This window comes from Podarcis filfolensis (assembly GCF_964270895.1).
Source record: "Podarcis filfolensis genome assembly, chromosome: 6".
In the NCBI taxonomy this organism is placed as follows: domain Eukaryota; kingdom Metazoa; phylum Chordata; class Lepidosauria; order Squamata; family Lacertidae; genus Podarcis; species Podarcis filfolensis.
In genome coordinates, this window is record NC_139609.1 from 20663717 (window position 1) to 20685683 (window position 21967).

At 40.4% G+C, this 21967-nt stretch overlaps 2 protein-coding genes and 1 long non-coding RNA gene across 11 annotated transcripts in view; 1 reads left to right on the forward strand and 2 right to left on the reverse strand.

Annotated features, from left to right (window-relative positions):
* FNDC7 (fibronectin type III domain containing 7) overlaps nucleotides 1-10815 on the forward strand; it is a 23856-nt gene extending 13041 nt beyond the window's left edge. For all 7 annotated transcript variants that reach the window (XM_083620378.1, XM_083620377.1, XM_083620374.1 and 4 more), the window contains 8 exons: nucleotides 372-629; nucleotides 2050-2304; nucleotides 3593-3850; nucleotides 5061-5315; nucleotides 6505-6759; nucleotides 7739-8002; nucleotides 8791-8820; nucleotides 9561-10815. In XM_083620378.1, the coding sequence (XP_083476504.1) occupies nucleotides 372-629; nucleotides 2050-2304; nucleotides 3593-3850; nucleotides 5061-5315; nucleotides 6505-6759; nucleotides 7739-8002; nucleotides 8791-8820; nucleotides 9561-9622 (1637 nt within the window). In that variant the 3' untranslated portion in view covers nucleotides 9623-10815. The remainder of the gene's footprint in view (nucleotides 1-371; nucleotides 630-2049; nucleotides 2305-3592; nucleotides 3851-5060; nucleotides 5316-6504; nucleotides 6760-7738; nucleotides 8003-8790; nucleotides 8821-9560) is intronic.
* On the reverse strand, nucleotides 3775-5061 carry LOC310765462. Its single transcript, XR_014549603.1, has 2 exons — nucleotides 4607-5061; nucleotides 3775-4483 (listed from the first exon to the last, which is right to left on the reverse strand). It is a non-coding gene; the product is annotated as an uncharacterized lncRNA (long non-coding RNA).
* PRPF38B (pre-mRNA processing factor 38B) lies at nucleotides 10586-21916 on the reverse strand. 3 transcript variants are annotated; one of them, XM_083620381.1, is made up of 6 exons: nucleotides 21418-21916; nucleotides 16715-16783; nucleotides 15800-15951; nucleotides 15657-15717; nucleotides 13429-13652; nucleotides 10586-12673 (listed from the first exon to the last, which is right to left on the reverse strand). In XM_083620381.1, exons 1-6 carry the CDS (start codon nucleotides 21763-21765, stop codon nucleotides 11818-11820), a joined length of 1710 nt encoding a protein of 569 aa, XP_083476507.1. In that variant the 5' UTR covers nucleotides 21766-21916; the 3' UTR covers nucleotides 10586-11817. The 3 variants fall into 3 exon arrangements, with proteins under 3 accessions (XP_083476507.1, XP_083476508.1, XP_083476509.1); XM_083620382.1 differs by having other exon boundaries at nucleotides 15643-15717; nucleotides 21418-21906; XM_083620383.1 differs by lacking the exons at nucleotides 15800-15951; nucleotides 16715-16783; nucleotides 21418-21916 and adding an exon at nucleotides 14262-14332 and having other exon boundaries at nucleotides 15657-15696.
* Nucleotides 21917-21967: the final 51 nt, after the last annotated feature.

A 21967-nucleotide genomic window follows, 5' to 3' on the forward strand; every position in this document is an offset into this window, starting at 1 on the left:
CCATTGGAGACAGTGGCATGAGTGGAATGCCTCTCCTCCCTCTGCACACCACTGCACCCCTCCCATATCTGCTCTGGTGGTTTCCCCAACCCTCTGGAGCAGATTTGTGAGGGCTGCAGGCAGTGCATGGGGGAGAAAAAGGATAGGAAGTTCCACTGTATGAGCATTCTGCTAATATGGGGATTTCATTGGATTTGACCTAATAAAAGAGGAGTTACATATAATCCCTGTGCATTATTAAAATCAAGCATAAAACCATGCACATAAAATCAGCACCAGAAATCCAGATACATGTATACCATTTGTGTCTGAAACACCATTCAGCCTTGTTTTTATTCGAGAGATTTATTTTTTGTTTTGTTTTGTTTTAGGGCCTCATGCACCAGGAGATGTTCAAGTAGTTTTTGACAGTGGAGCGTTGAGAGCTGCTGTTTCGTTCACGCTAGCAGAAGGTGCTTCCAGTTACCTCATTGCAGCCCACAGCGGCACCTCCAAAGTAAACTGCAGTACAATGTCCAGTTCCTGCACTATTCCATCGCTTGAGTGTGGGGTAGAGTATTCCCTGTCTGTTGTAGCAAGCAATGAGGCTGGTTCCAGCACACCTACAGAGGCTGTGACTTTCAGGACTGGTAGGTGATCTTTAGCAGCTCATATGCACTGTTCATGGTGTATGGAGGAGTGTATGCTTTGAAGAATACCACAAGCTTAATACAATTGCCAGTGGATGATAGGTGTCAGGGAAAAGAGATAATAGTTTCTGCTTTCTTTTAAGGAAAATAATTGCATGGGGGAAAAGACAAGTAAATGGTGCACAATAGATGTTTATTAAAAGATGAGTTTAGTAGAGGAAATTGATTTTGAGAAACTTTTCACTATTTGTCTAGTCTAAGGAACAGAAAAAACGAATGTGGAGGGGAAAAGCATTGTTCAGTAGACGAGCCATTATAACTTATTGTAATTTATTATTTCAGTGACTGTGTTTCAGGAAAGGGGAACCTTTGGTCCTCCAGATGTTGCCATCTGGTCCCAGTCCCCTGCTGTATATATAATTGAATATCGGATGCTGGGGACAAACAACAGAGAGAGGGCTATTGTCTTTATATCCTGCTGTTGGGCCTTTGAGAGGCATCTAGCTGGCTACTGTTGGAAATAGTACGCAGGGCTAGACAGACACTTTGTCTTTATCCTATGTTCATAGTGAAGGAGTGAAGGAGATTATTTTAAGTCTGCAAACAGGAAGCAAATCAGGAACCATTTTTGCTGGGTTCATTTGCATGACAGTTTTGAAATGGCTCAGATGTTCACGCTTTCAGTGTATTTCTGAATCTTGCAGTCTCTATGTATGTCTGAGTCTTCAAGCCTGTCTGCACCCTTTCCCTGTTCTGATCATTTTTGTACCAGAAGGTGCTTGCAAGATCAATATGTGCTATCAACTGCACAACAATGTTCAAAAGGTGGGTGCGGAATAAAAGGTACAAGCTCCACCTACTTCTCCACCTTTCAGGTGTTGAGACAGGCTTAGCACACTAATCCGTTTCTCAATACGCAGCCCAGCTTTTTGGTATGTGTGTGTTGATGATTCCCTCCTAACACACAAAATACTCAGCAATGTTGCTGCTGCTTAATGAAATGGTCCTAAATTGAAAAATGAATGCAAATTATAAAGGCAGGCTTGTGATAGATGCCTCTGCTTCTGGGTTAGTGCTGCTGCTTTTGCTCATAAGTGCGATTACTAATATCCCTGGAAAGGGCAGGTATCTTTTCCTTCAAAAGCTTCTACTGATAATTACATCTGCTGTGCAAATTGCACAGCATGGATTGATCTTTGCTGTCACTATAATTAGCTCTATGTGCTCTGGGGCACAGCAAGAGCTGAAACCTTCAGGGCATGTGGACTTATTAGATCAGATGGTCTACAAAAGCATATCCAATCCATTGGTTATGCACCAGTTGGGGATTTCCTAATGGTCTTATTGGAGTTTTCTAATAGCTGCACTATTCAACTATGAGAATCTGAAAATTATTTTTGTTGAAAATTTGACTTTTCAGTCCCTTGTGCTCCAGAAAGTATAATAATTGAAGAGGATGAGCCAGGCTACATGGCAGTGTCATGGTCAGATGTTGACCTGGGTGATTATTACGTGGTCTTTGTGAAAAGCGATGATGGCTTGGAGGTGCACTGCAACACATCACATACCCAGTGTCACTTCCAGTCAGACTGCGGCTTCACCTATTTTATTAGTGTCTTTGCCTATAACAAGGCAGGGCAGAGTCCATTAGGTGACATATTTAACTATACCACAGGTAAGTGCCAGTTTATTTTTTGCATGTATATTTGGTATATCTGCATGGGCATTATATAAAGCTAGAAACAAGCTTTGAGTGGTGAAATAGCTCCGTGCTTGTGCGTTTGTGTATTCACATGTTTTTTAAGATGAAATGGAATATAAGGGATTCGAAGATGAGACAAAGTAGCTTCATCTTTACATAACAGTTAGGGCTGGTGACACGTAGGTGACCCAGCAAAAATTAGCACTCTAAGACAGGGGTTGTCAACCTGGTCCCTAACTGCCCACTAGTGGACATTTCAGGGTTCTAGGTGAGCAGTAGGGGGTTCTACAGCACAAGCTGAATCCTCCTTCCATCGAGCACTGGTGGGCGGTAAGGAAATTTTACCCTCAAGAAATATGCATTAGTGAGAGGTAGGTATAAAAAGGTTGACTACCCCTGCTCTAAAAGCTTCACTATCTGTTCCTGAAGGATGAATGGCTCAGAATAAGAAGCCAAGCTAGTCTCATCTCTCCTCCAGACAACCTGTTTATTCAGCTTTCATCTTGAATTGCTTGCACAAAGCTTACTGTACATGGTGGGTAGATTTTGTCCAGTCTTAAGTGAGCATCCATTCTTCCCATTAATTGTTAGCTCATCCCAGACTTTTTAACACACTTTCCAGACTGCAAAAAGACCATTTTGGGGGAAGTGGATTTGTCCTGCTAGGGTGACAGAATGCTTTCATCCACTTCAATCTGCAAACTTAAAGTACAGTGGTACCTCGGGTTAAGTACTTAATTCGTTCTGGAGGTCCATTCTTAAACTGAAACTGTTCTTAACCTGAAGCACCACTTTAGCTAATGCAAATAAGGAATTGAAAGTGACGTTCAGTGATTGGATAGTTACAGAAAATGGTTACTGTTGTGTTCTAGTGGAGCTCTATATAAGCAGGCTGGCTGAACCCTTCAGTTCAGTTCAGTTCTGGCCTGTGAATAAACAAGAGCTGTTTGAAGAATCACTGTGTTGTCTGATATGTTCACCCACAACTTAACAGGCACCTTCATTACATATCTTTAGGCACCAGGTGAAAATGTTTCTCTTCAGGTGTTTGGCTGATTAACATTCTATGGCCTTCTGTGTGTCAGTGGGAAAGGGTGTTATTGGTTTGTTTTGCTTGTGTTTTCATTTTATTATATATTTTGTGTTGTCATTTTGTATTTCTATGTTGTGAACCGCCCTGTGATCTGCCAGTGAAAGGCGGTATGCAAATTGAATGAATAGTAAAATAAATATTGCTGCATTTCCCCTTTTTTCCCTTTAGCACCTTGCTGCCCCAGTGATGTTAACCCAGTGTTCATTTCCAGTGATACAGTTCAGATTGTTTGGTCTCCTGTCCGTGGTGCTGAAATGTATGAAACCAAAGCTGTGGATTGGACCAACGAATTGCTATGCAATGATACTGCGACAGTTTGCACCCTTTCTGCACTCCAGTGTAACACCCAGTACAATATAACTGTTTATTCATTCAGTGAAATTAGAGGCAGCAATACATCATGCACATCTAAACACGTGGCAACAGGTACTATTTCAGATTACAAGTTTCAATTTACAAGTTAAAAAGTAACTGTACAAGCTGTAAAGGTGAACCAGTACTGCATTGTAACTCATATATTGGAACTATTGGAACTGAACTGAGTATATTTGTCATACTGTTTTGAGTGGAAGGAAATATCTAGTGAAATTTCTGAGTTCAGACTGCTGTTTCAAAATCTGATCTCTGCTTTGTTTTGCATACTCATCAATCTCATGTATGTTTTGCTGGATTGCACCACTCCCAGACTGCACTTCTGGGAGATAAAATATTTAAGTGCTCTCCCATTTAAAATATTTTGCATATATAAAGCTAACATGTCAGGGACATTTTGAGATAGCATTCCCCCAACACACTAGCTCTGAATATGCAGGATGGTTTTGTTTGTGCTGTTCTGACATCTTAAGTGCACTCCAGCTGTGTGTTTTGACTCTGGGATTAACATTTCCAGTAGGCATTTTGATTTGCAAAACTTTAGGTCACTGATTCTTTTAGAGCTGCAATCCTAGCCATTCTTGTAATTTAAATGCTAAGTATGATTTACTGCCAACTTCAAATAAAAATGTTCATTGCTGTTGTTGCTGCTGCTAACAACTGTGTCTCAAAGGAGTTTAAAAAAACCTGACTTTATTCTGTCAAACCAAACAGAACATGGATCTAATGCCTTTGGTTTTTGGGCAGGTCTTTGTACCAAGAATAGGAAACTGACCCTTCAGATGAAGCTGGGCTCCAGTCTCTACCTACCTCTGCTAACATGGCCAATGGTCAGGAATGAAGGAGTCCAACAACTTATAGAAAACCCCCAGTTCCCCATCCTTGCTCTATATATCAGCATTGTACAACTTGTTGCCCTGTGCCCCTGAGTTTGCACATAAAACACTATGGCATTATGGCAGTTAAGCCGCTACTAACCCCTCTAATTTGGTACCCTAAGACCTTTTAGGACTTTCAATTGATTGTGCTATGGAGAATGTATTTATTTCAAGGTTGGTTTTCTAAAGACTGAAAATACACCCACATGCAAATTTAAGTGAAATGTTTTGGGAGGGGAGCAAACCTTGGACAGAGAGGAGACAGCCTTTGTAACACTGGGTTTTTTTAAGATCATAGATTCTTAATAATCCACAGCTGTCTTAGTGCAACATAAAATCCATAAATAAGAATGCAGTTTGAATTTGCTCCATCTAAAATCTTTCAGCTCCATGTAGTCCGGAAATAATAAGTGTCTCAAAGGATGCTCTTTCTGTAATTAGTGTGCACTGGCATGCCAATAATGATGAAGCGATGTACACAGTCACTGCCAAAGGAGAGGCAGGAATTTGGCATTGTGCAAGCTCGGGAAATTCATGCACCATCCATAATCTTCCATGTGGGTCACTGTTCTCTGTCAGCACTGTAGCAAGCACAGAAGCAGGTCACAGCTTGCCTAGTTACAGTGTGCCTTTGGAGACAGGTAAGTTACAATTGCTGAGATGTTATTTACCTTTTAGGTATCGCTCCCTTTTTATAAAAGGGGACAGCAGCTCATCATCTGAGCTGAAGTTTTAACCGAGGTCGCCCATATCCAAATACAACATCTGCTGGCTAACACTGACTTCTCCTTATGTATCACAAAGATAGATTGGGAGTCATAGTACTTGCAGTATGTCAAAGGATATACAAAGTATATACAAATATTTGATCAAATATGGTTAGCGATTGGACCAGCTCATACTGCCTCCTCGGGTACCAGGGGTGGACTTAAGTCTTTCAGATTTCAGTGGCACTCTGTGTGCAGCCATAATTTGGCGCCTCCCATTCTGCTCATGTACTACATTAATTTCAGTGGGTCTAGTCACTAAATCCCACCCAAGATGTATCATGGATCAATGATTAGATTATTAAACAACTTCCAAATTAAATGAAAATTTCTGTGTATTTTTTAAAAAAATCATATAGTTTGCATGGAGATTAAATAAAAATTAGTCTCAGTAATGACTTATGTCTGCCAGCAGGGCCAGCTATTCCACTTGATGCATGTAGGTGGCCATATGGGGCAGAGATGGGGAACCTCCAGATGCCGTTGGAGGCCATCAGTCCCAGCCAGAATGGCCAATGGTCATGGATGATGGGAGTTGTAGTTCTAGGTTCTCCATCCCTGATCTAGGGTGACTGAAGGAAAAAAATATGATGCAGGAAATAAAAAGTGGGGGTGGGGTAGTATTTAACAAATAAATATAAAAAATCAGCACAGTATATTTATTCTCAGTATATTTATGGTGGCAGCTATTCTGCCTGGTGGAACCTTTATCTTTATATCCTTATCAGTGGTTGCTATAGAAATTTGGAAGGCATAAATTATTTACGGTGCTAAGCTCCTTTCTTTTGTTACAGACTGTACTGCAACAGCATACCTGCACCTATTATTTGTCCATGACACCCCACAGAACCCTCGATTTGTTCTCTGTTTACCTGATATATGTCCTTTGTATCTATTAGAAACTGCAATGAATAAGTGAAAAAATATGGTGACCAGTTAAAAGCTTGTGATGCAGGCAGCAATTGGGAATCATTTTAAATTTTAAAGTGCCAAAATACTCCCTCAGAATGTGCATGGAGTAAATACACACACAATCACTTACAAAGTATTTTCTTCTTTCAAGCACCTTGCTGCCCAGTGGATCTCACAGTAACTCAAGTGACACAGTCTGTAACAAACATCAGCTGGTCTATTGGGACCGGCGCAAAGACGTACATAGCAATTTTGGAATCGCACAAAGGACGTGCCAGGTGTCACACACTCCAAAACTATTGCCTCTTGGGATGCATTACATGTGGAACCAACTACAGTGTGTCTGTCAAAGCGATCAGTGAAACAGGCTTAACATCAGATTGCATATACAAAGGATTTTCTTCTAGTAAGTATGTGAAAATGTATTTTTAAGTACCAGCATGGTATTTCTACATTTCCACCCTCAGGTTAAATGCTCAAACTATGCTCATTGGTTTGGATCCTGAAGTTAGACGGAAGCTTGCAGAAGGGGGCTGCCCTCCCTTCCTGCGCGTGCCCCTCTTTCCAGAGGGTTAAGACTCCTGAGTGTGGGGACTATGGAATGCTGTGGAGAACAGAGGAAACAACATTGGGCAAAACAAGGCGAGGCATCTCTTCTTGCTTTGGGCAAGTTTCCTATTTCTACAGCAGAAACCCCCCCATCCCATCCTGCACTGTTCAGAAGGGTCCCATGACACCCTTGAGAGACTTTTCAGAGGGAACCAGAGGGCTGAAAAAGTTCACTTCTGGGAATCTGCTGCTGCTTGCGGTTTTCTGGGCCTAGCCATTCCTAGATTACTGTCCTAAAGGTAAAGGGACCCCTAACCATTAGGTCCAGTCGTGACCGACTCTCGGGTTGCGGCACTCATCTCGCTTTACTGGCCAAGGGAGCTGGCGTACAGCTTCCGGGTCATGTGGTCAGCATGACAAAGCTGCTTCTGGCAAACCAGAGCAGCGCACGGATTTACCTTTTACCATTTACCTTCCCGCCAGAGCGGTACCTATTTATCTACTTGCACTTTGATGTGCTTTCCAACTGCTAGGTTGGCAGGAGCAGGGACCGAGCAATGGGAGTTCACCCCGTCGCGGGGATTCGAACCGCTGACCTTCTGATTGGCAAGTCCTAGGCTCTGTGGTTTAACCCACAGCACCACCCGCGTCCCTTACTGCCCTAGACAACTCCTAAAAGCTTACACTTTGAGAGAACCTACAGTACTTTATTAGGACATTCTGAAAATTTTCTCCCATTTCAATTGATAAAAAAGAAATCTGACCATTTTCTCGTCTATCCTCTAAAAGGAATGACCAAACTGAATTAAGTGTTCTTGGTTGTTTTCCTCCTTTAGGTGCTTGCTGCCCTTCTGGGGTTAAGCTATATAGACTGGGCAACAATGGCATACGAATATATTGGCGGACATCCAAAGGTTCAATCAACTATAGTACAGATCTTTATGGCTCAAAAGGAAATTTCACCTGTACACCAAACACAGACCTGACTTATTGCGATATTACCGAGATACCCTGTGGCGATGTCTATACAGTTGTGGTGTCACCTGTAACTGATAGCGAGGGATCAAAACCTGCATTTTGTCCTAAGAAGATATATTCAGGTACTTGTGTGCCTTTGGCAGTAATGGCAAAAGGGGACAGAAGCTGGGCCTTAAGATAGTGGAAGTGAAGAAAATTAAAACTCTGGAAACTCCTTGAAACAGTCTACACTTGGTGGCTGCTGCACAGAGCTCTTATCACATGAAATCTCCATGCCATTGTCAGCCAGTTTTGGTGATGGGTTATGGTGGCATGGCAACTGTCTCTATCTGAAGGTGTGTGGGAACGATTCCATTTTATTCATCTTAGCCACTGTTGCATCTGATGAAATCAACTCATCCATAAAAGCTTATGCCAAAATAAATGTATTCTACTTTAGGGTCCTGCAAGACTCTTGCTTTTGCATGGATTATGGTTTCTGTGTAGCTACCTTTAAACACAATAGAGCTGCCGATACTGCAGTGGCTAGTGGAGTATTTCTAGAAAATACTTATAGCAGCTTGTCAATGATCCCCTCCCCTCAGTCCAGACATGTGCTTGCCGATCTGTATTATTCAGATTTGTGGGGAAATTGCTAATCATTCTCCATACAGGTAATGTAATATTGGTATTTATTCTGAAAACAGCTATTGTTGCAATTCTACCCATTTAGAAGCATGTTTATTGACTGAATCTTAGTCAAACTCCAATTCATTGCATTTTTGAATTTTCAAGTTAAAACCATCACTTTAAATTAAAACAAATTGGTTATGCTTTTTTCTAAGTTACATTGTGAAATCCTCTTTGGAAAGCACCGTTCAATGACTCTTTCTAGCTGTATATATATGTAATTTTGCATTTCATTTTCTAGTGACATGCTCCGGAAGTTCAGTAGGAATGGGTAAGTGATTGTATCAAATTCCTCTTCTAATAAATCAATATATTTTACCCAAGCTGAAAATTCTTCTAAATATCTTTTGGGATTTTCTATTTTTTTAAAATCAATTTTATCAGAGGCTGAATTGCACTGTTTTATTTTCCATACCTTTTGCAAAGAAATATGTCATAGTCAATAAAGTTTGGGTTGTATCCAACGGTGTCACCCAGATTATAGCAAGGCCTTCATTAGTGGAACAAGAAAGCAATTTTCAGCCATTTAAGGAAATAAGCAGCACCAGCAACAAAACACCAGTCACTTTTGTTTCTAGAGGAATTTGTTCTCAACCTTACACAAGTTTCTCAACTCTGACCATGAAGTAAACATTGATTCACGCAAACTCCACAAGAGATAATTTCCAATCTAAATATTGGTAGATGTCAAAAGCTACCTTATGTCAAGGCTCAAGCTGCAAATGTATTTTCAATACAAGTGTTTCTAGTCAACTAATATTATCATCTTCCTATGCATTTTCCTGAAGATATTCAGGGGTCAAAATAGTCTCCCTGCGCCCCCCCCCCCATCATCAGGAAGGTTGCACGGTCTTCAAGGGAATCAAGTCCCAGCACTTCTCATTTTACAAACTAAAATGCTGGGAAACTACACTTTACCCATGTAGGATTGATGAAAATGAGACGAAGTTTTAAAAATAAAGTCACTCAAGTCTAAATTGCTGTGTTTAAACATTTTGAATAATATTCCAGTGATTTACAGAGGAAAGCGAAGTTCAGAACACTACCAGGTACTACAGGAAAAGAGAGAATGAACCAAGCAGGTAAGATTTATCAGAGTATTATTTCAGTCAGTTTTGTGTTTGGACTGAGATTTAATACTATTGTTGTGGCTTTCAGTTCCTTGGCTAATATACCACTCTGGCTACCATGTCCATCCTTGAGACTGATACAGCTAATGCAACCTCCTTGTTCGCTACCAAGCAGAACCTCTTGTCATTCTACCATCACAACTGGCTCCCATTATTTGTATTGACTCCTGCAGCACCTATTAGATCAGGATGGCTCATCATCAGTCTTGGAGACAGGAGCTTTCTACCCGCTGTGGGATTGCCACAACACAAGGCTGATATCCCTTCTCTTATGGGGAGCCATTACTGACAGCCTTTTCATAATACATGAGACAAACTGCCAGCTCTAAGACAAATGCCACCACAACATGTTCAGGATACAGGTTTTCTCTTTTATGTTTTGGAGGAGGGGCAACTTATTTTCACCATTAAGCTTTATGATCCAACAGCTTGGTAATTATTAGTGAGATGAAAGGGTAAAATGAAGCCCAGAGATAAATAGGCAGTTTTTAAAAATTGTACCATGGTTCCCAAACGGCTTAGCTGTCGAACAAATCAGCTCCCGAACGCCGCAAACCCAGAAGTGTGTTTTCCGGTTTGCAAACGTTTTTTGGAAGCCGAACATCTGATGCGGCTTCCATGGTTTCCGATTGAGTGCAGGAAGCTCCTGCAGCCAACTGGAAGCTGTGCCTTGGTTTTCTAATGGTTTCGGGAGCCGAATGAACTCCCAAAACGGATTAAGTTCGAGAACCAAGGTACCACTGTACTCACAATTGGGAAGCCGGCCTGCCAAATAGTTCTATCATTCCACTGATATGATGGGCAACCTGCTTGGTACACAACGAACTGGTGTTTTTACTGTTTTTGAGTAATAAGCCCAAAATGATTTTTTGCAGCTGGCAATGAACAAGTGGGGATAGCCACAAATAAATTAATCCAGTCTTTATTCCAGAGATTTTATATTTCTTATACAGGTCACTAGAACAAGTCTACCAAACAGAAATGAACTGTTGTGATATGAATTCTCTTTCAATACTGCATTTTGACATTATCTCACAAGTAATCAGTGTTTGAAAAAAATTATCTAGTTTTTCTGTTGCATGAGAGAAATTCTTCATCTCAAGCAATGACCACAGTCTTTGTAAAAAAAAAAGAAAGACACATTATGCATTTTAAAAAAAACACTATGAAGATGCTTTACTTTTCATTTATAAAAAATTATTTGGAAGCTTGCAATTGAAGTTTGCTGCTTGACCTTATTTTTCATCTTCCTGTCTCCTCCCTGATTCAGCCACTTTCACCTTTGTTAGTCTATGGTTGCTTCATAAAGCACAGGGCAGTGGCACAACAGTTTTAATGAAAACCCTGGGGATATCATAGTGAAATAATATTTACATGAGCAATAAAAGCTAGCCAGAAAGTCTATGTAGAGATGGTAGATAGGCTTCTAAATCTTAACAGTGTTCCTATGAGGTAGCACTGACTACAACATAAACCTTAGGAAAGCCTAAACCCCTGCCTTAAATTGCTACCTCCTTGAAAAGCCTACTCTAAATGCAACACTTTCTTTAGTTTCACAAATAAAATGTATTTTAAATGCTTTCCCAGGACAAGAGGTACAAATGGACACAAGTTCTAGAACTGCAACCTTCATGGATGTTCAATGCACATAAATATTTTAGATATAATACACGTTCAAGATCCATCCTTAAGAGCTTCTGCCATACTATTATGCAAAGCACAGCCATGCTAAGTCAAAGATAGAAACCATAATTCCACATCTATAAAACAAAGTAGAATTAGTGGCAGTTTTATTGCCGTATACAAATTTAACCAACATGGCAAACCATGCCAAAAGGATTAGAACAGTTTCAGGACGTATGTACAGATTGTACATTTTGGAAACATTTGAACAATTTAAAAAAATGCACAAACAGATTCGCATCATGAATTTAACTAAACAAATGGGCTGGAAATAGTCAACGCATTTAACGGGATTACAAAGGCACTTCCCTACTCAAAATAGGAAATGACAATCTGCAGCCTAGAGGGAGGTTGAAGAAGAGTGCTTATCAACTACTGCACAATTTCAACTGTAAGAAAAAATAAGCAAGATTTCAAAACATTTATAGGATTCAATGTGATCCACTTCTGAACATTCATACAGTCTCATCTTTGTTTTTAGATTGTTTTTCTTGATTCTCTCGTTCTGTACTTTGGCTCCTCTGATGATCATGTTTGTCTGAGTGGTCCTTATCACTGTGATCGTGTTTATGGGAACGTTCTTTACTTTTGCTACGTTTTCGTGATCTCTCTTTAGTGGGACTAAGGTCTCGTTTTCGGGACTTTTCAGCACTATCAGTTCTTCCTCGGCTTCCACTTCTGCTTCGCTTATTTGATTTCTCTTTGCTTTCACTTTTGTGTTTACTAGACTTCTCTTTACTCCTGCTTCTACTGTGCTTGCCAGCATTCCTACTCACACTTCTGCTCCTATGCTTCCGGTCCCTACTTCGGCTCCTGCTATGCTTCCTGTCTTTCTTGGAATCTCTTTTATCATCCCTATGTTTCCTTTCATCTTTTTCATCTTTATGTCTCCTCTCATCGATTTCACTCTTGCTTTTTCTGTCCTTTGATTTTTCTCTAGAACGATCTCTCTCCCTAGAGCGCTCTCTTTCCCTTTCAACACCTCTCTCTTTCTCATAGTCACGCTCCTTCCTTCTACTACGTTCGTTTTCTTTCTCCCTCTCCCTCTCTCTGTCTCTTCTGTCTCCTTTTCGATCACGACTTCGACTTCTGTGCCTATCTCGGCTTCTACTTCGTCTTCGCTCCAATGCCCGATCAGAACTTCGAGATCTTCGCCTCTCCCTCTCCTTAGCTTCTCGCTCTAGTCTTTGTCTTTCCCTCTCCCGTTCCAATTCTCTATCAAAACTGGATGACCCACGGCCTTCACGATGACGACTTCTGCTTCTTGATCTTCTAGGTGACCTCCTGGGGCTCAAGGACCTTCTTGGAGACCTACATGAAAAGAAATGCTTAAGAAATTGAATTTTCCCAACAAGAGTTTCAGCAAACTTTCACGTTGTACTTTGTATACCCTTTTCATTCTATTTCCCTGTTATTATCAAGTGTACCAAATCATCCAATATTTTTAGAGGTCTGCATAAATATTAATAAAGTGCTCTACAGCTGGTGTTAGTATACAGTAGTAGCAAGCAAACTGTACACCATGGTCTGTCGATAGACCACTGGATAGTTTCAGGTAGACTACCTAGCACTTGGTGGTTGCTAGGATTCTTGCAAATACTATTGGCCTAGGTGAAAGCTAGCTCCAGCCAAGCAAAAGCCAAGCATATTCTGGATAATAAACATTAAATGATGCCTTGTTCCAAGTATGCATTTGCATCTCATAATTTTAAAACACACGTGGACCATTACTTATCTGGTAAGGAAAACCATACATGCCTAGAATCAACCCACCCTAGATAAAAGGCTATGTACTTTGCCAGCAGACTCTTACTTTAGCCATATACACTAAGTTAAACAAAACATAGTGTAGCTCATCTGCTATATGGGAATACCACCATTCCTACAGAGGAATTGTAAGGATTATTGAGATAATGTATGTGAAGCTATCTAAAGTACTACATAAATGCTATTACTCATTTAGAAGACCACACTGCAAACATAACTACAAAAAGTTTTGATTATGTGAAATTATAGGATGAGAACGTCTAAATTAAGTAACTTATTTTGTAAAGTTAATGTATAACCTTGAACGTCTACGTTCCGCATGCCTGTCTACTTCTTCTACTCCCTCCTTGCCATCCTTCTTGATTTTTCTAGGCCTGGCTTTAATTTGTTGATCAATGTTCTTTTGTACTGGTACAGGAATCCTTGGAAATAACGTAGAAAACCATTCCAGCTTGGTTAGAAAAGAGCGCAGCATTTCTCCAATGGTCATGACACAGCCGCCACCTGCTTTCACATCAAGGTCCTTCAAAAAACAAACACAAAACAGAACACAAATTCTGAATGTAAGAAACCATCTAGAGTTTCCTTTAGAACAAATGCTACTATACTGATTGCCATCTTTCAAGTCTCAAATATGACGGCTTAGCTGTTTTTGCTGGTAAATAAGTTGCCTAAGAACTTCAACTCTTGTACCTTTGCATTTGGCCCTATGTTATAGAGTGGGAGTTGGACTTAATGCATATGCATGCAGGTGCATACCAATCCTGCAGCCAAATAGTAAAGGGCTCATGCCTCAACAGATTAGTGTAACATTTGCTTACACAGCTGGCTTGTATGCTACCATCTTTTACTGTTATGCCACAAAATGGATCGTAACTTGCTTGACATTAATTCTCATTTTTGAGGATTGTGGTCACAACTGAACAATTGAGGATGACTATTTCCTGTCTAAAAATGACCAGAAAAAGTTGTAGTAGAAAATGGACCCTGCCTAAATCGGAAGCAATAGCAAACCAACTGCCATGAAGCAGTGAGGTTTCTAATTTAGAGTTATGCAAAAAAATAAATAAAGGAACAAATAATTGGAAACGCATAATCCATGATGACCATTGTCTCGGAAAAGGGTCATTACCGCATGAAGGCCTTCTTGCTATGCCCTCTCACAGCTCAGGACATGTTAGTCAGCTATTGTCAGGCCCAAACCTATAGTGCAAGCACACAAGGAAAGTGAGATTTGTTATCTAAAACAGGAAGAGAAAATCTCAATGTAAAATTGCTTGCACTCACACACATTTAAGTGTTCAGATATACAGTATTTCCAAACAAAACTGCTGCACAGAGATCTAAAGAAGAAAATAAAACACTGGCTTAAATGTAGTACCCGAAGTGGTACATACAAAAATTAGAGCATCAGTGAAAAAGTCAAAGCACTAACAACATTTAGCTAGATACATCCAGAGACACAACGCTGAACTGCTTTCACATCTTCAACAGTGGCAAACTGAGAGAAATGTCAATATGTAGAAATGATATTTCTGTGTTACTACAGTTTTAATTAGTTACATGAAAAAGAGGCCAAAGTGATCATAAAGCAGTTAATGAACAGGAACCAAGAATGCCATTCTGTATTACTAGATTATGGGGGAGTCAAAATATATGCCATTAGAGCAAAAACTACAAGCATAAAATATTCATGTAACCTTAAAAAGAGCACTGCGTAGTCTAAGCGAGACATTACGATTGTGTACTGGATCCCTAAAGGTCTTTTTTTGCATGGGATCTAAACATTTACTGTGGCAGTAACTAGCAAACTACACTGCAAGGTATTAGTATGACTCATCAATGACTACTTCTAGAGGCAAAATTCAATAGTTCCTAGAACATAAAATATACTTAGGCCAAAGGCTGAAATCTGAGAAGCAGATTGATTTTTGGTAAAAATGCTGCTGAAAAGAGAATCCACACTAAAAATAGCACATGTGCACTGGAGGAAATTACCCCTTTCAGCAGTTTCTGTATGGCCTTATTATCACTATTTGAAAGTTAAGAGGTTAAAAGCAATTTGCTAGTTCAGTGGCAGTGCTATCAATTGAAAATTTTAGAAAGCAACTACAGACTGTAGCTGTGTTCACATGCTGTTGGACTGCAGATGCCCCATTCAATTCTCCTTCGTCATTGTCCATTTACTTTCACATAAACAAACAAACACCCACCTGATTTTTCAGGTTTCATACTTGGTTAAAAGATAGAGATATTGTCCCATACTGTAGTTATCTTTCTAAGTATGCATTCCATTTGCCCCCAAGCAGTTAGGTTGGTGATACATTCAATTCCAACTTATTTTAAGGGTGTAAGAATGTCCTGTAGTCTCTGTTCATTGCAAGTTTGCAAACCATTAAAGATGAGAAAGGTTTTACTTTTCACATGGTTAAAAACTGTTTTCCAACATACAGAAGTTCATCTCAAAGTTACTTTACTTAAGATTTCAGAAAGAAAAGAAAGTAAATTATTACCCTTGTTGACATACCTCCTCATCATCAAGAAAGGATTCAAACCAGTCCCATAAATCAGTTGGAGGCTGTGTGTACCTTGAAGTACAAAGAGACTGTGTAAATTTAATAACATTTTTTGCAACCAAGTTAGCTGACAGTTAAGTAAATGGCTACTTACCTAATATACATGAATCCAAGGGCCCTAATAAAGGGGGAGTCCGTATGAGTTATCAACCCCATCACTTGCTTACGGGTAAGCTTCAGGGTAAATAGCTTGTACAGGAGGCAAAAGGCTGTAGACACTATACCTCCAGTTCCAACACCACGCACCTTTAGAGATTAGGAGGAAGAGAAATACAACTCATGTAACACTAGAGAGTAAGACACTGAAGAGAAATACTTTTCACTTCAGTACATATAATATTAATGAATTTTTTTCTGCAAGTTTGTAAGGTCAACACTTAAGGAAGGTCATCTCATTCACTTAGAAGTTGCTGAGCAGTGGGTGACTGAACTAACATTTCATGAAGCTGAAGAGCCCCATGCAGACATTAGGCCTACAGTATTTTTGGAGGAGGTATGACTGAATTTAGTCTCCACTTCCAACTATCGAACCAGGAATGCGTGGAAACTTCCCAATGGCCTAAGCTGATTGAGATCTGAATCTTAATTTTTAAAAAATAATAACCAAAGAATTTCAAGTGAAATGAAATAATTGTGAGGCGTGAAAGTTAAGCAGATTTAGCATGGTTTATATATAATATTTTTTGAAATTCAAAACTTTACTTGGGAATTATTTTTGAACTATTTGTGAACATTTTATGATGTAAGAATTCAATAATATGCACTTGTCTTGCATTGTTTAGAATCCAACATTTTCTTTTTCATTCCCTATTACAAGTAGGAAATCAGTCATGCTAACTTCAAAAAAATATGCCCACAATGACCAGTCAGTTAAGGCTTTAGTGGCATAATCTATCAATTAACTTGATTAGAGCTTACAACACTAAAGTTTCTGCTGAGTTCAGTGTTGCATTTTGGAAATGATTAGCTACCATATAAAAAACTTCAGAAGGCACGTACTTCTACTTACCCCTCCGCACATCCCTGTCTGGCCTGCTGTTTTTCTGCTGCCTTTCTCCCAAGGCTCAACATGTGTAACCTGAAAACAATAAAGCAATTAATCAACCCATCATAATTTTAGATTTACATTTTAACTCAGGCTGTACTAAGCAGTGTGTCATTGACACACCCATTCCTATTGCCCCCGCCCTCAGCAAATAGTAAGGACAAATCATTCCTCAACCCCAAGTCCAATACAAAATGAGCTAGAGGTGTACTTGCTAATATCTATTTAAAACTAAGGTCATGTTTCATATACACAATTATTTCAGAGTAAGCTCTGTCAAATATTTTGGACTTGCTTTTAAATAAACGTGCAGGATTTGACTGTCAATCTGGCTTTTACATTTTCAGAATACAAATATAGCACTGCAAATAATATTTATTATTATGGCCTATGAGATAATTGGTAAATTTTGATAGGCTAGAGGTTCCAGGAGACAATAGTCTGTTCTTCAGACAAATCATGCAGTCACCTGGTTATCACTTTTCTACTGTACGCCCTCTAACTACCTTTCCCTACAAAGTGCTCAGCTATTCAATTATTAATACCTACCTTTCATTTTCTATTTCAAGAAAATTACACTAGCTCAGTTACTATGCATTTAATTTTGTTTATCTTATGTCCATCACTTTGGTATTCTATATTAAGTGGTTTATAAATTCTAAACATGAATAATAAATGGCAAGTGTATGGTTGTGCAAAGTAGTGGTGACTTAGGCAAGAAGCCAAGGAATGGAGAAAGTAGTTCTGTTTGCTAGGGGTCCACAAATTTTGGCTGGTCCTAGCAACCAGCTAAAATTAGGCTCTACACTACATGTGTGCCTATGACAAGGGGAGGAATATTTTGTCACTGATGTCATTTTGAACTTCAGAAGTATTCTGAAGCTTGTTCCTATTGCACCAAACTTGAAAAACACCTGACTATTTTCAGAGTCTTTGTAAAAGACAACAAGCCATTCTTCAGAAAGGTCAGAAATTAGGGGCTCCTGCCAATATGCACAATAATCATCAGCCATTAATGGACCCCTGCCATTACCTACAGGGACTTCGAGTTCATTTGTTGAAGAACTGACTCTTGTGTGGACCATGACCATCAAAGCCTATAAGCATTACAATACAGCTTCTTCCCAAGCTGTAGGTCTCCGAGCACAATTCAAAGTGTTGGGGCTGACTTTTAAAGCCCTAAACGGCCTCGGCCCAGTATACCTGAAGGAGCGTCGCCGTCCCTATCGTTCAGCCCAGACACTAAGGTCCACCTCTGAGGGCCTTCTGGCAGTTTCCTCACTGCGAGAAGTGAGGTTACAAGGAACCAGGCAGAGGGCCTTCTCGGTAGTGGCGTCAGCCCTGGGAACGCCCTTCCATCAGGAAATAAACAACTATCTGACTTTTAGAATACAGTAGTACCTCTGGATGCGAACGGGATCTGTTCCGGAGCCACATTCACATCCTGAGTAGAATGTAACACGCGACTGCGCGTCTCGCTGCTTCTGCACATGACGTCATTTTGAGCGTCTGCGCATGCGACGAAACCTGGAAGTAACGCGCTCCATTACTTCCGGGTCCCCGCGGAGCGCAACCCAAAAATACTTAACCTGAAGCTACTTCAACCCGAGATATGACTGTACATCTGAAGGCAACCCTGTTTAGGGAAGTTTTTAATGTTTGATATTTTATCATGTTTCTAATATTCTGTTGGGAGCCACCCAGAGTGGCTGGGGAAACCCAGCCAGATGGATGGGATATGAATAATAATAATAATAATAATAATAATAATAATAATAATAATAATATAGCATGATTTGCTCCAAGATACATGGGAAGAGAACATGTTGTGGCTCTTCACCACCTCATCTCTGTACCGATTTCCAGGCATGAAATTATTGTACAGTGCGTGCTCTTCTCAATCTAGTCCAGGTTTTCTATGCTATCTTCACAGTGGGAAGGGCTCCTACTTCAGTGTTACAGGTGCCATTTTGCTCTGTGCACATATTCAACTGAAAAATAATTAAAAGCTTGGAGAGGACAGAGAGTATGATTCTAAGGCTCACCACTGTTTGTTCACAGTACAGCATGGTTTCACATTACATTGAAACCATCTCCAAGGCTGCAATTCTATCCATGCTAAGAAGCTTGTAAATCTCAGTGTAATAAAGAGCATACATTTGAGTAAACGTGATTGCTCTACATTTCATATGAAAACTATTTCAACTTGTTCTTATTTATTTGAAGTATTTCCAATATACATGATTTACATATGTAAGACAATTTTGACTGACAAATTACAGAAACTTAATAGCTTTCCCCATGTTTCCTATGTTTTAATTTAAGCATGAATGAAACATGTTATTTGAAAATGTTGCTTTAAATTAACTTTGGGGGTAAAGGAGGCAGTATGAAAAAAAACAAAGGAAGGTAAAGGAGGCAGTATGAAAAAAAAACGAAGGAAGGAAAAAATGAGGAAAGCAAATCTTAACCAAATAATAGAAATTGTAAAATAAAATAATAGAATCACAGAGTTGGAAGGATCCCCAAGAATCATCTAGTCCAACCCCATGTGATGCAGGAATATGCACCCATATGAGGATCAAATCCTTGACTTTGGTGTTTTCAGCACCACGCTCTTACCAACCGAGGTAACCAGCATATCAGATATAACTGACATTTCTGGCAAGTATATCTTACATTTTGGTCATATTTGGAAGGGCACCGGTGGCGGGAGGCCTCATTAGGGAAAGCACACCTCAGTTTAAGAATGGTTTTGGTTTAAGGACGGACTTCCGGAACAGATTAAGTTTGTAAACCAAGGTACCACTGTATATTAAGTGGTATAGAAATTAAAGAATCTGTAGTCAATATTTTGCTTAAGGTAGCATTTTTTGAAAGTGAGGTAATTTAAATGTAGATGGACCCTACAAGCTCTAGAAATAAATCATTTGCTAGTTAAAAAGAATGAGGTTTTGTTGCTTTTAAATTAAGTGGTAAAAAGAGTCACACTATGCCACACTATAACCACTGAATGATCAGCAAGAGAAAAAGTCAATGCAATTAACCGAAGGTCGTAATGCCTCCTGGAAAATGCAGATAGATCTGATTTCCCTATATTTGATGTTATGAAGATATGGATTAAGAGAACAGAAGTGGAGAAAAACTTGGAACATAAACACACTTATCTATGAGCTCAATTAATTTAAATTCAATAGCCCAATCTAAGAGCCCACTTGATTTCTGCTTGTGCTCCCCCCCAAAAGTCCTGAGCATATCAAATTATTCTATAACAAAGTACGCTAAGTGATTCCTTAGCAACAATGTAACCTATAGAGAGTTCAAGTCCTTCCTCCTGTATTCCCTCAAGTCCCATACCAAAGTTATTTAAAAAGGACCAGAAAGTACAGAAAAATAAGTGAATTTAAAAGGCAAGTAGCTTGTAGCTATATCTGTCTGTAAGAAAACCCCCCACCAAAATCTAGTTGGGTAGTACTTTTTTTGAGACTACCCAAAATGTCATAAACATGTGGCACTTTTGAGTTCTTCAGAACTGTTCATCAGTTATGATACACAAAAGGGGTGTGGTTGGAGAATAATAAATGGCTACATCATTAGCCCCATTTTTTAACTGTTTACCCCTCCGCCCCCTTTTGTGACAATCTGGTTGGTCCCAAATTACTTACTCCACTGTGAATTTAGGTAATTTTAAGATATCTAAGTGGTGGGCTAGGTTCTGGGTGAAAGATGGGGAAGTTGTGGCTCTCCATATGTTTTTCGACTCCAAAAACACCTGAAAGGCCACAGGCTTCCCATCATTGTGTTTAGCTCTGCAATTCAGGCTCACACCTTAACAGCAACGTTTCAAAGCTTAAACTGGTTCATAGAAAATAAATGACAGTCATAATCTTCCAGGTTACAGAACCCCAATTTAATCAATGAAAGACTCTGTTAGCAGCCATAAGAATGACTGAAAGCAGGGTCACATAGATCAAACTAAACAGCTTTTACTCACAGCATCTGAAATACACAGCATATTAGAATTCCATTTTAAGACGGCCAAAATCAATTAGTAGGCCTCAAATTTTAACTTATTAGCATTAAGATTAGGACAGTGTTATGTTGGTATACAGCCAACGTAACAGAGTATGCAGCGTGCTGGTTACCTCCTGCTGAATTCCTCAACCGCCTGTTTTAGATCTTTGGCTAGGAAAGGACGTGAACATGCTGCCCAGTGCAATCGCCAGTTTTAACACACACGCAGCGCTGGCATTAAGTTTCTAAATTCAACCAACATACAAGTCTGACTGGTAAGATATTGGGGGTGGGGGTGGGAAGAGAGATAGAGATCTGGAGTCTGGATTGAGACAAAGAATTGCATAGCCATTTCCCAAAGAAAAAAGTAGCTACATTACAACTACATCGCCTTCTCTCTGACGATCGTGGGAAGAAATAGGTCAGCATCTCTCATTTTGATGGCGAGACTGGAATAAAATATTCATTATTATTAAAAATAGTATGGGAATGGATTGTGGAAGAGACAGCTGCGAAGAGCCTTATGTTTTTGGGCCCAGGCCAGATGAGATCTGCTCGGCCACGCGGTGATGAGCGAACCAAAGGATTTGAAAACAAGAATCTTGCCGGCTTCCTCCGAAAGGACCTAGTTCCTTCCCGGGTTCCCGGCTCACCTTGAAGTAGATTTCGTCGACCACCTCGTGGTAGGTCTTGAGCTCGTAAAGCTGCACCTTGAAGTAGGGCGAGGAGAGGATGTTGGTGAGGATCATGGGGTTCAGGTTCATGGTCTTCTCGTTCCCCCACAGGGGCAGCACGTTGCCCTGCTTCCCCGAAGCCGCCGGCTTGGGCCCCGCGCTCTGAAGCGGCAGCGGAGGCGACAAAACGGCGCCGGCCTGCGGGAGCGGGAGAGGCGGCTGCTGCTGCTGTTGGCCTCCCGGCTGCTGCTGAGGCGACTGCTGCTGGTGCTGCTGCTGCTGTTGGTGGCAGTTCCCGGCGCCCACGACGGGGCAATTGTTGGCCATGGCGTCGCCGGAGAGGGGCGACTCCCGCTCACACCGAAACAGCGGTCGGCCGAGTAAAGGCCGCAGCGGCGACGAGGCGAGCGGAAGCCTCTCGGGGACAGCGCTGCCGAGCCGAGCTCCGCCAACCGCCAACAAGATGGCGGCCGCTGCGGAAGTGACGGAAGGGCCTTCCCGGGCTCGGGCGGCCAATCAGAGCGGCGGG